Source organism: Sceloporus occidentalis, unplaced genomic scaffold (assembly GCF_023333645.1).
Source record: "Sceloporus occidentalis isolate IW3139 unplaced genomic scaffold, rSceOcc1.0.p SCAF_41, whole genome shotgun sequence".
In the NCBI taxonomy this organism is placed as follows: domain Eukaryota; kingdom Metazoa; phylum Chordata; class Lepidosauria; order Squamata; family Phrynosomatidae; genus Sceloporus; species Sceloporus occidentalis.
Genome location: NW_028317021.1, coordinates 6725382 through 6739365, shown reverse-complemented (window position 1 = coordinate 6739365; position 13984 = coordinate 6725382). Strand labels below are relative to the sequence as shown.

Genomic DNA, 13984 nt, shown 5'->3' with positions numbered 1-13984 from the left:
CTGTCTAGTATTCATCATCACCAAACCTTTTGTTGTGTTGAAAATGTCAAATGTAGTAAACTGAAACAGTTCTGTAAATAAGCCAGTCATAATTGGGAAAAGGTAAAACTTATGCATTCTCTTTGGGTATTGACTGGAATAAAAATGAGTTGGAAAGTCATTCTCAAGTAGTTTCTGCATGTAAAAGGTTATAGTGTGTATGCTTCCTAGCCTTTTACACTTACTACAGGAGTGGGAACTTGCCCTTCAGATTTTGTTGGACTTGCAACATCCTCAGACAGCATGATCGATTTTTATGGTTATATTTGTTGGTAGCATGATCATGTCCAAAAGCGTTATTGAGGGCTACGCTTCCTCCCTTGCCCTGATGGTATCTCTCAGTCTTCCTGAATAGTTCAGTGTTGAAGTGGCAGTGAATAATGTGGAATAAAACAAGGCTAAGCACAGGAATGAAACTCAACATAAATGAGAAATGACCATTCTTTATCATCTGACACAGTGATTATAATCAACATTATTGCCAGGGTGCTTTTTCTGTGTCTCCCTTTAGAAGTTACTTGAAGTGTAGCTACTGTAGATGATGAAAAAGAAATCACTCCTGTGCATCATATTCTCTGCTTGCTGTTTGTTTTTATCCTGGATCCCAGTGAATCTACTTTTGTCTAACGCTCAGTTTTCTAATTTATCATTATAGTTCAGTCATACAAGCTGAAATGTGAATGTTGTTTTGCTTCCCTTCCACGTTACTGCAGAACAAATTGCATTTTCACTTGTTTGGCTTTGACTTGTTTAGGTGATCCAGGAGAACTAATGTTCCAATATTTCAAACGATTTGGTGATAAACCCTGCTGCTTTACTGATATCAAGGTGTTTGCAGACCTCCTCCCTTCAACCCAGTATACAAAGGTAAGCTCCATCATAATTTGATGCCTTCAAATGATTGTTTGCTTCTTTCTTTCAAGCGTGATTGCTCAGTTTGTTCCTACAATGGGAAGATTCAAAGACTACTAAACTCTCTTTTGGAATAACTTTCAAGAACAGATACTTATGGACACCACAGGTCTCTTCTATCTGCGAATGTGTTCTGTAGTCCTTTCCCTCAATTGCAAGAGAGTTCCTACATTGTCAGGAGTAGTTTTAGGGGATGATTTCAGCGGTTGAGAATCCCAGTGCTCAGCCCATTGTTCTTCTTAGCCCCTGTAATTAGATGGTTAAATGCAAAACAAACAAACAAACAAAAATCCAAATTGCTGAGAACTATAGTATTGTTACTGTTGACATGAGGGTTTTTTTTGTTTTTGTTTTTGTTTTTTTTTGGTTTGGCTATTTTCCTCCTTTGCTGGCTCTTGCCAAAGGTCACTGAACAATTGAGTGTAATCCAGCAGATGCTATTTTTAAGCAGCTTGGAAACATCATTGCATTAAGCAATTGTTACTTTCATGTTGCTCCCTCAATAAATATTAGGATAGATGTAGCTGCTTCACATAAAGTCAAGCCATTAACATTGTTGACAGTGATTCCAGGGTCATAGGTGAAAGGTGTGGTATTTTCCCTTCATTTCTCCCTTCTGAAATCCCTAACCTGGAGTCTCATACCTATTTGTGATCCTTCAGTTGTAGGCCTAAATGTAAGAAACAGTGTATTTGTGACCCCCTGCATATATAAATGCAGTCATAGAAGTATAATGCTGGCTATTCAGGACAGGAATTTTGGAAGTAATTGTAAGATTGACTCCGGAGTAGGCCATGTAAGAGTGATACTGGATATCTAGTGTCAAATGCCTATAAGATGTTTAAAAGCTATGTTTCCATTGCTTATGACGGTTAGGTGAATTTTGAAAATGTTGTTAAACAACACTTGGGGAAATTAATGTTCTACTACAATTTCCAGAATCCCCTGTCAGCATGACATCCTATTAGCTCTGCTGGTTGGGATATTGCTGGTATTGTAGTCCAGAAATAACCTTTCTAGGATGTAGTATTAACAGTTACTGTGCAGAATTTCTAGCAGCCAGGTGAGAGAGAGAGACTCTGTACACTTTGTGGTCCATATGAACTATTTTCTACCCCACAAACCAGCACGACCTTCATAGTATGTGCCCAGTGCACCATTTTGCATTTTTTCTCTTTCCTCCAACCCCTCTTCATAATATCTGCCACTGGCACCAGGAAGCTATTAAAGAATGCACATTTCTATTCTTTCTCCTGCAGTTCATCAACCAGTTGTTGGGGGTCATCCCCCTCTCTGCACCAACAGAAAGCAAGATCGCACTACCAGCTAACATTAAAGCACTGCAGCAACACTTATGTGTTGTGCAGTTGACAAGATTGCTTGGCCTTTATCACACAATGGACAAATCCCAAAAGCTGGCTGCAGTCCGTGACTTGATGCTGCGGTATCGACATGGACTAGATTTCGGTAAGGGAAACGTGAATATTGCCTGAATGTCAGACCATTCTGTCCACTTAGAAAATCGTACTTGTTCTGCATTTTCTGCCCATACACCTTCTAGTGCTAGTGCTTTACTTCAGTCCTCTGTTTTGTTCTTTGTCTGAAGAGCTCAGACCAGTGTCCATAGGGAGTGCAATCTTGGACTCTTGTCTTGTTTATGGACTTCCTATTAGAATATGTGGTTGGCCACTCTTAGAAACAAGATGCTAGAAACCTTTGATCTGATGTATATCATCAGACACATTCAATGGATTCTGTTTACTTGGAACAAGTAAAATAGCCATGTCAGTCTGTTATCTATACCCATGTTAGTCTGTTGCAGCAAAAAAAAGCAGAGAGTATTGGGGGCACTTCAAGGGCTCATGCATTTATTACCACATAAGATTTCATGGACTGTAGTCATCTGCCAGGAATGGTCTTCTACATTGGCCAAACAGGCCAGTTTCTACTTAAAATAATAAGTGGACACAGATCTGTGTTCAGTAATGGCATTACTCAAAAACAGTAGGGTAAGATTTATTGAATGAAGTGTACTGAGTAAATATGCGGACAATCTGCTATATGTGAGACCATAGTTTTACCAAACTAGCTCATGTTTAAGAGGTGGAATTGCAAGTTCTCAAGTAACTTTGCTTGGCTTTGTTTTTCTACAGGAAAATCCTGCTTGAAAACAGAGTTGCAGTTTTCAGACTACTATTGTCTACTTGCTGTTCACTTACTGCTTGACATCTGGCTAGAGGCAGGTATGTCCTTAGAAGCCCCACTGCTTGGATGGGAATAAAGGCCAGAAAGGGGCAGCCAAAATGATTAAGGGTTTGGAGCCACTGCCTGATGATGAAAAGTTAGTGTTTGGGGCCATTTAGTTTAGGAAAAAAGGCTGATGTGTTTCATAGGTGTATAAAATTATGCATTATGCATAGTGTAGAGAAAATGGATCAGATGTTTTTCTCTCTCTGGTAAGGCTAGAATCTCCACCATTGCTTGTTCGTTTTTTATTTTATTTATATCTAGCCTATTCTCCCAGAATAATTCACTGTGGGAGACATCCATGATATTTCATTACTAGGAAAGAGGGGCTTGCTTACTTATTCTACAGACTAACGGCTATATCTTTGAATTCTTACCCTTGTGTTGGACTTGATCTAGCCCAAGGCTTCAGTGTGGTGTTCTTTCTGCAGGTGAAGAGGCAGCTGCTTGGCAGTGCTTGATGTTGCTAGAGGAAGGCCTGACCCACAGTCCCTCCAATGCTCAGTTCAAGCTGCTGCTCATCCGAATCTACTGCATTCTTGGGGCGTTTGAGCCAGTTGTGGAGCTCTACTCCAGCCTTGATGCAAAACACATACAACATGACACTATTGGGTGGGTAGCATGTCCTTGGAGCAATCCATTGGCTCAGTTTATAGTCCCAGAGCTTCTCCTTCCTGAGAGAGAATACTCTTGAATCTACTATCGTACATTTTTGTCTTTTTCACTACAGGCTCATAATGTTAAACTCTTTTTTGTCCTTTGGTTCTCCAGGTGTTTCAGGGTTCAACTCCCAGAAGCTCCAGCCAGGTTGGCCAGTAGTAAATGTTTCTGGGAGTTAAAGTCCCAAGACACCAAGAGGGCCAAAGAGTTAGGACCACTGAGTTAAAGCATATGTTAACTTTTCCAAGGTGGATTAGACAAGTAACAGATCTCTCAACCTTCTTTAGAGTGTGGCATTTTTGGTTACTGTTCCTTCACCTTGCTATGTGGTTGTATCTGTTTGAAGACCATACAACCTTCTCAGCGATCCTGGGAGTTATTCTGTGAGAAAGTAGAGTCAAGACAGAAAGAAGTGCAGTCATTAGAACAAAAGATAGTTTTCAGTTTGGCCCCACTTTTCCATGTGGAATTCTGAACCGGAGCATTTTTGGATGCCCCTTTATGCCCCTTATAAACAACTGATTTTGCAGGAATGCTGCACTGAAGACTTGGAAAACATGCTCAGCAATATCTAATTCAGATCACAGTATATGTGTTTTTATACTTTCTACATTGGGAAAACAGTAAAAAAAACCTACAGCTTATAGCACTTTCATACATCTGGTAGTAACCTGGGCAGCGGATTTTTCATTGTGGTAAATCTTTCTTGTTTCCATTACAGTTACTTGCTGACACGCTATGCTGCAGCCTTTGGTCACTATGCTGCTGCATCACAGTCCTGCAACTTTGCACTCAGGTTTTTCCACTCCAACCAGAAAGATGTAAGTGATGAAAGGACCCCGTGTCTCCTTCCTAATTTCTCCTTAGAAAGAATGCATAGTCCCTTGTTGAGTTTCTATTTTTCAGCTTAACTGTCAACAGCATAAAACAATTCCCTTTCTACCATTCCCCTTTTCCATGTAAGTCTTACCTGTCTTAGACTGTAAGTCTCGTGATGTGGCCCATGCTGTCTTGTATTTATGAGCAATTCCTACATTGTATGCTAGTCACTCGCACAGAATGTGGTCCTTTGCCTCCTCCTTTTTGACTGCCTCTTGCAGGCAGTAATGCAGATACCTCTCTGCCTTGTAGTTATCTGGGCTCTAAGAAGTGTTTGTTTTATTCCTACATGACCAGAGGTTGCATGTCCACATGAATAACTTGCACAGAAACATGGAGGGGAGCATTCCTGAGCACATAGTTCTTCCTCTTATACATTGGCAATTATTTCCTCATGTCTAGGAGTTAAATGAGCTATATTCTTTCTTTTTAAACTCTCAACAGACCTGGCAGTTTGCTTAGGCTTAGAGATAGCAACTATGCCTCCCCAGAGTTGGTTGACAAAACAAGCGCTTGAGCATTGGTGTGAAATGAGGCTTTCTCCAGCACAGAATCTGTACAACATAAGCTCAGATATCCATGAGCATTGGGTACATGTACTGGGCATCATTCATGATGGTGTACAAAAACCTCTGTGTTTGTGCTTTAATTTATGCTGAGGCTGTTGTGTGTTTCTTTCCTAGACCTCAGAATACATTATTCAAGCCTATAAATATGGTGCATTTGAGAAGATCCCAGAATTCATTGCTTTCAGGAACAGACTGAACTCCTCACTTCATTTTGCACAAGTCCGCACAGAACGAATGCTGTTGGACCTGTTACTTGAAGCAAATATGTAAGTCTGAAAGGATCCATTCAATGTTATGAATGCCCCTAGAGGCCAAGGCAGCTTCAAATGTGATGAAACCGAGAGGGATGTGAGATGGTGGCACTACTGCTTGAGTATTGAGGGATGTTACCCAGTAGGACCATAAATGTTTCTGGGCAAAGCATGCAGTTTGCTGTCCTCTTTCAGGTGTACTACATGGTGTACATCATAGTACTCCAACATCCTCTTGGTAATATAACTGACTCGGGTTGCAGAATGCAAAAACAATTTGGATAGTTTTCACATAGGATCAGCCTTTTCTCTGCTGGATGTATTTGACTTACAAGCCCATCATCTCCAGATGGGCTGGAAAAGCTGGCAGAGAGCATAGTGCACTTTTCTAATAGTGAACAGTTGACTCAAGAGTTTTCTTTGCATTGTCTGGGTTCTAACTCGGCCTGGCCAGAAATCTTTTAAGCACATGACTCTGTACTTCTGTCTTGCTCCCCTGGGCTAGATCAACGAGTTTAGAAGAAAGTATAAAGTCCATGAGCCTCAGTCCAGAAGAAGATGACATTCCCTGGAATGATCTGCAAGATAACCGAGACCTCACTGTCCTATTTAATTGGGATCCAAAAGACAGGTAAGTGTGCAACTGCAAAAGGCCACCGCTTGTGTAGCCATTTTTCAAAGGCTTCATCTGCTAGGTGACTCAGTAAAGGGCAAGCAGCTCCTTTTCTCTTCTGTATCAGAAGCCACCTTTATGCCAGCAGTTACTTAGGTATAAAAAAGAGTGGACCCATTTTAACTCTCTCATACTGTGCCAGGAGGCGACTCAGAAATGATGTGAATAAAGAATATGGGCTTCAAAGGGTGTGCACAGTTACTGCTGGACTTGTTCTGCTGATTCTGTACTGCTCTCCTAGGGCAAGATTTCTGGCACATGTTCCTATTGATTTATTTCCTGCTTACAAGAAATGAAATTGCTATGCATAATATTAGTGTGAGGTCAATAACCAGTGCTGTTTGTCTTAGTTTTATGGGGTTTTTTTGTCTTTGCTTTGGGATGCTATTTGTTTGGGGTTCCATACTGGTGTTAAACAAAGTGATAAATAAATTAAGTCTAAATTGTTATAATTCTGCCAGACTCTTGTACATAGGCAACATTCTGAACATTATGGGTGTTCAGTAATTGGATATCCCTTCATCAGTCAGTGGGTGGGGTGAGGAACCTAATACTGAAATGTATAATTAATGGTGTCTTCTGTTGGTTGATGGTCCTTGTGAAAATCCTTACTAACTCTCTGAGACAAAAATAAATACAATTTCTCTATAACGTTGTCAGGGTAGCTGGAATTTGACATCTATTTTCTTTTTGTTAGGGTGGACTCTTATTTGTTGTTTGGGATGCTGACTGAAGGGTGGCGTTTGGTTTTCCAGTGCAGGACTGTTTAATATTAAGTTCCATCTGATTGTGACAGTCTCATTAAAATGGGTTAACAAAACTTATGAGTTTTAAAGAGAGAGTGTCCTGAAACTTCCATGTATAATGATGTCTTGAAGATACCAGCATACACATGCAGTGAGAAGAAAAACTTAGAGGCACCTTTTCACTTGCAAGATGTGCTTTGCCATTGTGGTTCAGGAGAAAGAAGATTTGATAAGCTGCTATCCCTTGTGGAAGAGAGGGCACACCACAGCAGTTGCTATCCTCTTGAACTTGGCATTGCCCATCCTGGGGCTTTGGGGGCACATGAGCAGGCAGGCTGCTTGGGTTTGTGCGTCCAAATCTGAATTCTTTCCCAGGTGCATTTCTGAAGAGGACAAAAGACTTTCCTTAGAGGAAGAGACGATCTGGTTGCGGATTCGGTCTTTGACATTACGATTGATCAGTGGACTGCCAGCTCTCGGCCACACAGCTCAGCCAAAGAACTCTGAGAAGAACACTGAGAATGGTGTTTGCTCCAAGATTGACACCATACGGGCTTTGCTGCGGCAACTGGACACTGCAGTGAATTCGGGGAAGCGGTTTCTTGAGCAGAAGATTCAGGTACAATTAAAGAAAAGCGTTCACAGCTTATAACAATAGCTTTTTGCAGCAGTAGTAAGCAAAGAGTTGAGGTTTTTCTAAGGATCACCCTTGTGCTCTAATTGGAGAGTTAACTCTGCTTTTGATTGATAGAGATTTTGAGTTTTCTTTGTGTCCTAATTGTATGTCAGCATCTGAGCTTTTACCCATAGGGCAAATAATAAAATTAGAAATAAATAGATTAAACCAGAAGTGACACTACTTTGCTTTCTTGGAGAGAGATTTAATTCTCCCCCTTGTTTTGATTTTTGTATAGTATCCTGTCCTTGGTCCTCCTCCTTCCCGAATGGCTGGCTACTTCAACAGTGGGAGCTGCCAGTGCCAGACCAGCTTATTTTATCTTGTTAGTGAAATTTATGAACTGGATACCAACGGTTTAGGTGAGTCTTTCACGTGCCTAGAGCTAAAGGGTGATTTGGGATGGGGAAGAGGCACTCGGGTGGGTGAGCAGGAGGTAGAGTTAGGCTTTCATAACACTTGGAAGACTCTGCAGTGATGCCACAAAAAGTTCACATGGAAAGGAGCAAGAATTGAAAACCCTAACATGAACTTGTTGTAGGTTCATGAGCCCTTTGACTATTTTCTTTGCTATTGTCTAACTTACCATTATAACCAATATCTAGACCCTTGAAAAAGGACCACTGCAGTCTACGAAGTCTTGTAGTTTGAAAGATGTGCCTGTTCTGGATCTGTCCACACCTTAACATGTTGCTGGCCTATGCCAGGGAGGAGAGTGGAACTCCTCTTGGGTGATCCATCCCCCTCCAGCATCGGGGAGCCACCTTGCCACCTCTGACTTCTAGGCAATATAGCCTCCTTCCTGAAAGTTTATTACATATCAGGACATGCGGCAGGAGGAAAGCACCAGCTGTGTCTTCTAAAGAGGACACTGCAGAGCTACCCAGTGCAGCTCCTTTCACCCGTCAGTTCTTCAGAAAAAGAAAAATGTGCCAGCTAAGAGAGGATTCTGCCTAGGCAAGCATAACTTTTTTTTCCTTTGAAAGACACATGCTGAAATGATGGTTTGTAGCATCCGCCATTTCCTTTCCCCCAAAATTTCTCTGGATTCTGAAGCAATGTGAATTTTATTTTTAATTTTTAAAATCTTGGCATAAGGCCCTCCAAAACATGTGGGCCCTGGCATTTGCTTCACTGTATTGGATGCTCTTTGCTAAATCATGGCAGAAATATCCTTCCACATGTCACATGAGTCACCAATCTTAGTGCTGTTTTAATAGGACATTTTAAAATTGTTTTTCAACTTTCTGGTTTATACCCATTGTGGCTTAGCTGTGCTTTGTTTCAATGCATGTTGTAAGCCACCTTAGATCCCATGTTAGAAGAAAGGCAGGCTATAATTTAAACAAAGAAACTGGATTTCTATAGGATGTTGTTCCCAGTCCTTACTTGTTCTTACTTGTTCTTTATGTTTTTACTATTTTAGTAATTACCATTATTAAACAATTTAACTTTTTTCTTTTTCTTTTCAGAAGATTCAACAGCAATTCAAGAGCGAATAGGGAATAGCTTGAAATCGCTATTAGAACAACTAACAGGTAAATCAGCTTTGCAAGAACAACCAAAAAAATCTTCACAAAGTCTGCAGCCTCTTTCCCCCCAAAATTGGCTGCCTGCCTGGCTGCGTGTGTTAGCCATGTGCTGAGTTTATAGACATAGTTTTTATCTAGCATCTCGGCATACCAGCCTGGAGGGACTCTTTCGACTGAGTGAATGAGTTTCTCCCTTATAGGCAGAGCAGGCAGGGTCATCTCACACCACATAGAAGGCAGGCTCTATTTATAAGCTTAGATAATAAGTGAGTGAATATGTCCAGTTTCTAAAAGCCAGTTGCAGATCGTGAACAGTGACTGTTTTTGTCTGTAGTTCCTGGATATTCCCAGACAAATTGAAATGTGGGAGGGAACCTATTTGAGTGCACTGCGTTTTACCACAGACCATTGTAGAATCATGCGATTACCTTTTTCTTCCTTCAAATATGCCCAAGGACAGCAAAGGGTTTAGATTTATCGATGTTTGTACGTTTGCCAATTGTATATGTTATTCATTTTAAGTGATCGGTGTCACTTCAAAATACATGCCAGAGATGGATACCTTTTCAAAGTTGGGGCTGAGGCAGATATCAAGCAGGCAGCTACAAAAAAAGCTCTACAGTATGTTGCCTTATATAAGGCTTTTGACCAACCTTACCTTTTTTTCCTTTTCTTCTTTCTCCCTCCCTCCCTCTCTTTCAAGATCAGTTCAATAAATGCAAAGGTGATCTGTTGGAAGTGAGGGAAGGCAGCTTCAAAACTCATCCAAATATTTTAGAAAATCTTGTCTTCTTTGTGGAGGTGAGTATGAGAGGGCTTCTGCTGGCTCTTGGAAAGCCAATGCTGTTCCCACACCAGTTACATAATTCTACATTACTTGTGTCTCCTCCTTATCTTCCCAGACCATTTCAATCGTCCTCTGGGTGTGCAGCTATTCTGACTCCATCCTCCGGCCCTGCAGATCAAGCTTGCAGAAGAAGAAAAAGAAGAAAAAAGAGAGCATTGTAGCAATGGTAGGCAATGACAGGGGAATCTTCCCCTTCAGCAAGCCATGTGTTAAACAGTGTCCATGCTAAGGGGAAAGACTTGCATTGGCTCCTTCCAAAATCTACAAGGACTGCACCCCTTGGACCTAAAAGAGCCTGGGGAAGGAAACATGGAGAAGTGCCCGCACCCACTCCATAACAGGGAAAGGGCCAATTGGGACTTCCTTGGAAGAGAATTTTGTAACCTGGGAGCATCCACTGAGAAGGCCCTCTCATGTCCCTACTATGCATGTATCTGAAGGTGGTGGACCCAAGAGCAGGGCTGCCTCCCAAAATCTCAGAGCTCCTGCAGGTTCACTTCATATAGTTAGGCAGGAGTGCAGGTAATCTTTTCCTTCCTCTACTCCATTCTCTCTCTTCTTCTCTGTAGCCCCCAGTGTTTGCAAGCTTCCAAGATTACCTTTCTGGCCTCCAGACACTCACTTCCAATGTGATAGATCATATCAAAGGGCTTGAAATTACTCTCGCTGCACTTAAACTTGAAGAGCTGTCTATAGAGGACAACTTACTGTTGCAGGTAAGAAACAGAGCACAATTGTTCAAATGCCGGACTTTTAGCATGAGGATGAAGCGTGTGGTGGCTGGAAGGTTTTGATGTCATCCAGCAAAGGTCCAAGGGCAAAGAGAAAGTGTATTATGTTACAGGGGCTGCATCCACACTGGAGAAATAACCTGGTTTGGCACCACTCTAAGTGCCCTGGCTCAACCCTATGGAATTCTGGGAGTTGGAGTTGGTTGTGGGCCCAGAACGGAGCAGAGCTCCGCTCTGGGCCCCACAACAAACTCCAGCTCCCAGAATTCCATAGCCTTGAGCCACAAAGAGTTAAAGTGGTGCCAAACCGGGTTATTTCACTAGTGTGGGTGCAGCCAGCTTGTGGAGGAACGCCATCTTGCAGTTCCAGTATATAGCCACACGAGGGCACCAAAGGAAGGGAGAAGGCTTTAAACATGGGGGAAAATGTATATATATGAGCTGTGTTTTGATGGAAGAGAGAGATGGTGGGTTAACAGACACATGCTGGAACAAGTTAGGTAAGGAAAGCTTGTCTTCCCAATAGTTCAAAATTTCTAAATAAAACAAAACCCTGCTATCCTGACAAAACGGCAGCTGCCAAGCAGATAGTTGATCAGCTCTGCGGACTTTCTCTTGCCCTTTCAGTTCCTGTTCTATGACAACCTGGAAGTTCGTTGTTTTCAGTCTCATCTTTTTTTGAGCACCACATAAGAGTGTCTGGAAAATCATGCAGCTGGCTGGAAAGTGTGGTTTGTGACTTTCCAGCCTCTGGCAGTAGGCAGGTGGTGAGCTGAAACTGTCCTGTCTTGGCCTAGCTTCCATGGTCTCTGCTTTCTACCTAGCTGTACAAAAGCCTTTTTGCTTTACACAGGTCTCAATAGAGGAATCTTTTTTAAAAGATCATTCCACACATTTTTCTTTCAAGGCCTGTCTTCAAGCATTGTGCTGTTTTGCGGGTGGGACACTCTGAGGAGAATGGAGGAAACTATTTTATCCGTTTACTTTTCCTGCTGCCCAGACATATATCTTAGCTGGAAATGTCTTGGAGGTTTCTTACTCTGGTTAAGTGAAAACCATTTCAGTTCCTTATAGCTCAGAGAGATGGCAAAGTCCAGTGTGCAAAGATATTCCGTGTTTGCTGGTTCAAAGCAAGGCTCCCTATTGTATCAACATTGCTGCCTAGAAACACAGCAGCTGTCTGAATAACTTTACAACACATGCATTTCAATATTTGCTGACATTTATATGGGTGATTAAAGGTCCACTTTGCATGTAACCTTCCGTGTGATTCACATAATCTCTTGTGATGGTTGTTATCTCTCTGCACTCATTTTTCCCGCCCCAGGAAGAAAAGAAGTTTACAAAGACTGCGCTAGGGAAAGTCCAGAACAGTTACCAGCATGCAGTTCAGGAAATTGGAGAACTGCTGAAAAAGAGACTTGACACCATCAAAAATCTCAAGGTTTGAGGAGATGCATCCTGGGCGCAGAGCGAAGAGCCAACAACAGACAAGGAACGTCATCTGCCATCCCTTTGACATTTAAAATCTGGAACTTCCTCACAAATGCATGAAGGACTTTGATCATAAAATAGTTTTTTTATGTATTAAAAAGTTATATTCAAGCGATTAAATTATTGTACATAAAATCGAGAAGCAGGGACCCTCCTCTGTCAGGGTTAGACCACTTTTTATACACATTCATAAGCATATTGTAACAGAAAGAAAAACCCCTGACCCGTTTCACTTCCCTTTGTGGGTGGAACGGGGGCATTCTCCTGAAACTGTTTGGGGGTTTGAAGTCTTTAGAAGCAGCAATAGAAATCCAGTGTAAAGCATATTTCAAAGGAGTTTGTATTTTTTCCATCACACGCTGCAGCATTTATATTTTTGTGTATCAGTTTCTTGCCTTAGTAAAGCAGACATCAAGAGAGGCCTGTGCTCAACTGTGAAACCTTTTGAGCCGCCACTCTCTTTTCCGCCTGCCTCCCACCAGCACTACAGCAAAGCTTCCAATCCACTTGGGGAATGGTCTGCTGCAAGGTGGGTGCCTTTTTCCCTTTGCCAACTGTTGATTCATATGCCCACCCTGGCTGTGATCACAGGTGGCTGAAAGGAATGCCTGGGCAAGGTACAGTTTTGACCCTTTCTGTGTGATTTCCCCCATCCATCCTGTAAGGAGCGAAACAATACAAGAAGAAGGTAGAACGAATTGAGGTTTATTCAAACGGAAATAGTTACAGAAGAAAGCTATGAACTTGACTTGAAACTCAGTGTTGGCTGCAGCTCAGTCGAAATCAAAGTGTTCCCAGTTGCTTGGACTTGTGAGGACATGATGCACAAATGGAGTTGTACTCCCTGTCCCTTGTAGTTAGCCACTCTGAAATAGATGCAGAGTGTCTTTGGGGAATGTGTATAAGATAAGCTTTGGATGAGGGACACAACGTGAAAAACGGGGGACTCGGTTTCAAACTCACTAAACTCTTCACCCCAACCCTGGTTGCATTTGAAACAGATCTTGGTGAGGACTTGCATCAGCTCCCGTGAGGGCGATGGCTGTGTCTAGGTGGGCAGAGTGTTGAAGAGGAATGACAAAAAGAGCTCTAGGATGAAACTTGGTCTCCAGACTTCAGGTCAGATACCGAGTGTCCTTTCTAGCCAGGTACTTTTCTTTGAACCCTATTGCTTTTGAGTTTATTTTCAGTTACCAAGCTAACAAGACAAATCTACACCCCCCCCCCCCCAGGTATGTTTAATTCTGTTGTCGTAATAATAAACCTTATTGACTAGCGCAAGGGAAAGAAACAACAGGTTCAGGTGGGTTTTTTTAAAACATCAGATACTCCCTCCACCACCAAGAAACTGGCTATGTTTGGAAGGAGGGACTTCAAGCTTTTTGCAGAATAAAAATGACATCAATTATGTAGCTTTAATATTTGGAGAAAGCTGGTAGTCCTAGTTCTGTCACTTTAGTTTTGCTAGCAATCAGGTGGCGGATTGTTTTCATTTGTTTCAGGACCACTCGACACGTTTGTGTAGCTTCCAAGCCCAGTAACCTTTGCAGATTTGAACCTGGAATAGACAGCCTGATGATCCTGAATAAAGCTAAGCCCAACTTTGGGCCTCTTTCTGGTTTTATATTGTGGACAGGCAGAATCCAAAGGGTCAGGCCATAGGCCATCCAGGGGTCCTCTTAAGGAAGACCTGTGTGGTTTTTATTTTGCAAGTGTGCTGTTGTGTGG

At 42.0% G+C, this 13984-nt stretch overlaps 1 protein-coding gene across 4 annotated transcripts in view; it reads left to right on the top strand.

The window, feature by feature from the left end:
- NAA25 (N-alpha-acetyltransferase 25, NatB auxiliary subunit) overlaps positions 1 to 12367 on the top strand; it is a 29385-nt gene extending 17018 nt beyond the window's left edge. For 2 of the 4 annotated variants that reach the window (XM_089489815.1, XM_089489817.1), the window contains exons 11-24: positions 794 to 906; positions 2211 to 2418; positions 3105 to 3194; positions 3630 to 3810; positions 4580 to 4679; positions 5421 to 5572; positions 6063 to 6188; positions 7352 to 7595; positions 7891 to 8014; positions 9125 to 9190; positions 9888 to 9985; positions 10087 to 10197; positions 10601 to 10747; positions 12090 to 12367. In XM_089489815.1, coding sequence (XP_089345941.1) covers positions 794 to 906; positions 2211 to 2418; positions 3105 to 3194; positions 3630 to 3810; positions 4580 to 4679; positions 5421 to 5572; positions 6063 to 6188; positions 7352 to 7595; positions 7891 to 8014; positions 9125 to 9190; positions 9888 to 9985; positions 10087 to 10197; positions 10601 to 10747; positions 12090 to 12212 — 1883 coding nt within the window. In that variant the 3' untranslated portion in view covers positions 12213 to 12367. Of the gene's footprint in view, positions 1 to 793; positions 907 to 2210; positions 2419 to 3104; positions 3195 to 3629; positions 3811 to 4579; positions 4680 to 5420; positions 5573 to 6062; positions 6189 to 7351; positions 7596 to 7890; positions 8015 to 9124; positions 9191 to 9887; positions 9986 to 10086; positions 10198 to 10600; positions 10748 to 12089 lie in introns of those variants that run through there. The other 2 variants (XM_089489816.1, XM_089489818.1) reach the window with 2 other exon arrangements.
- The last annotated feature ends 1617 nt before the right edge of the window (positions 12368 to 13984 follow it).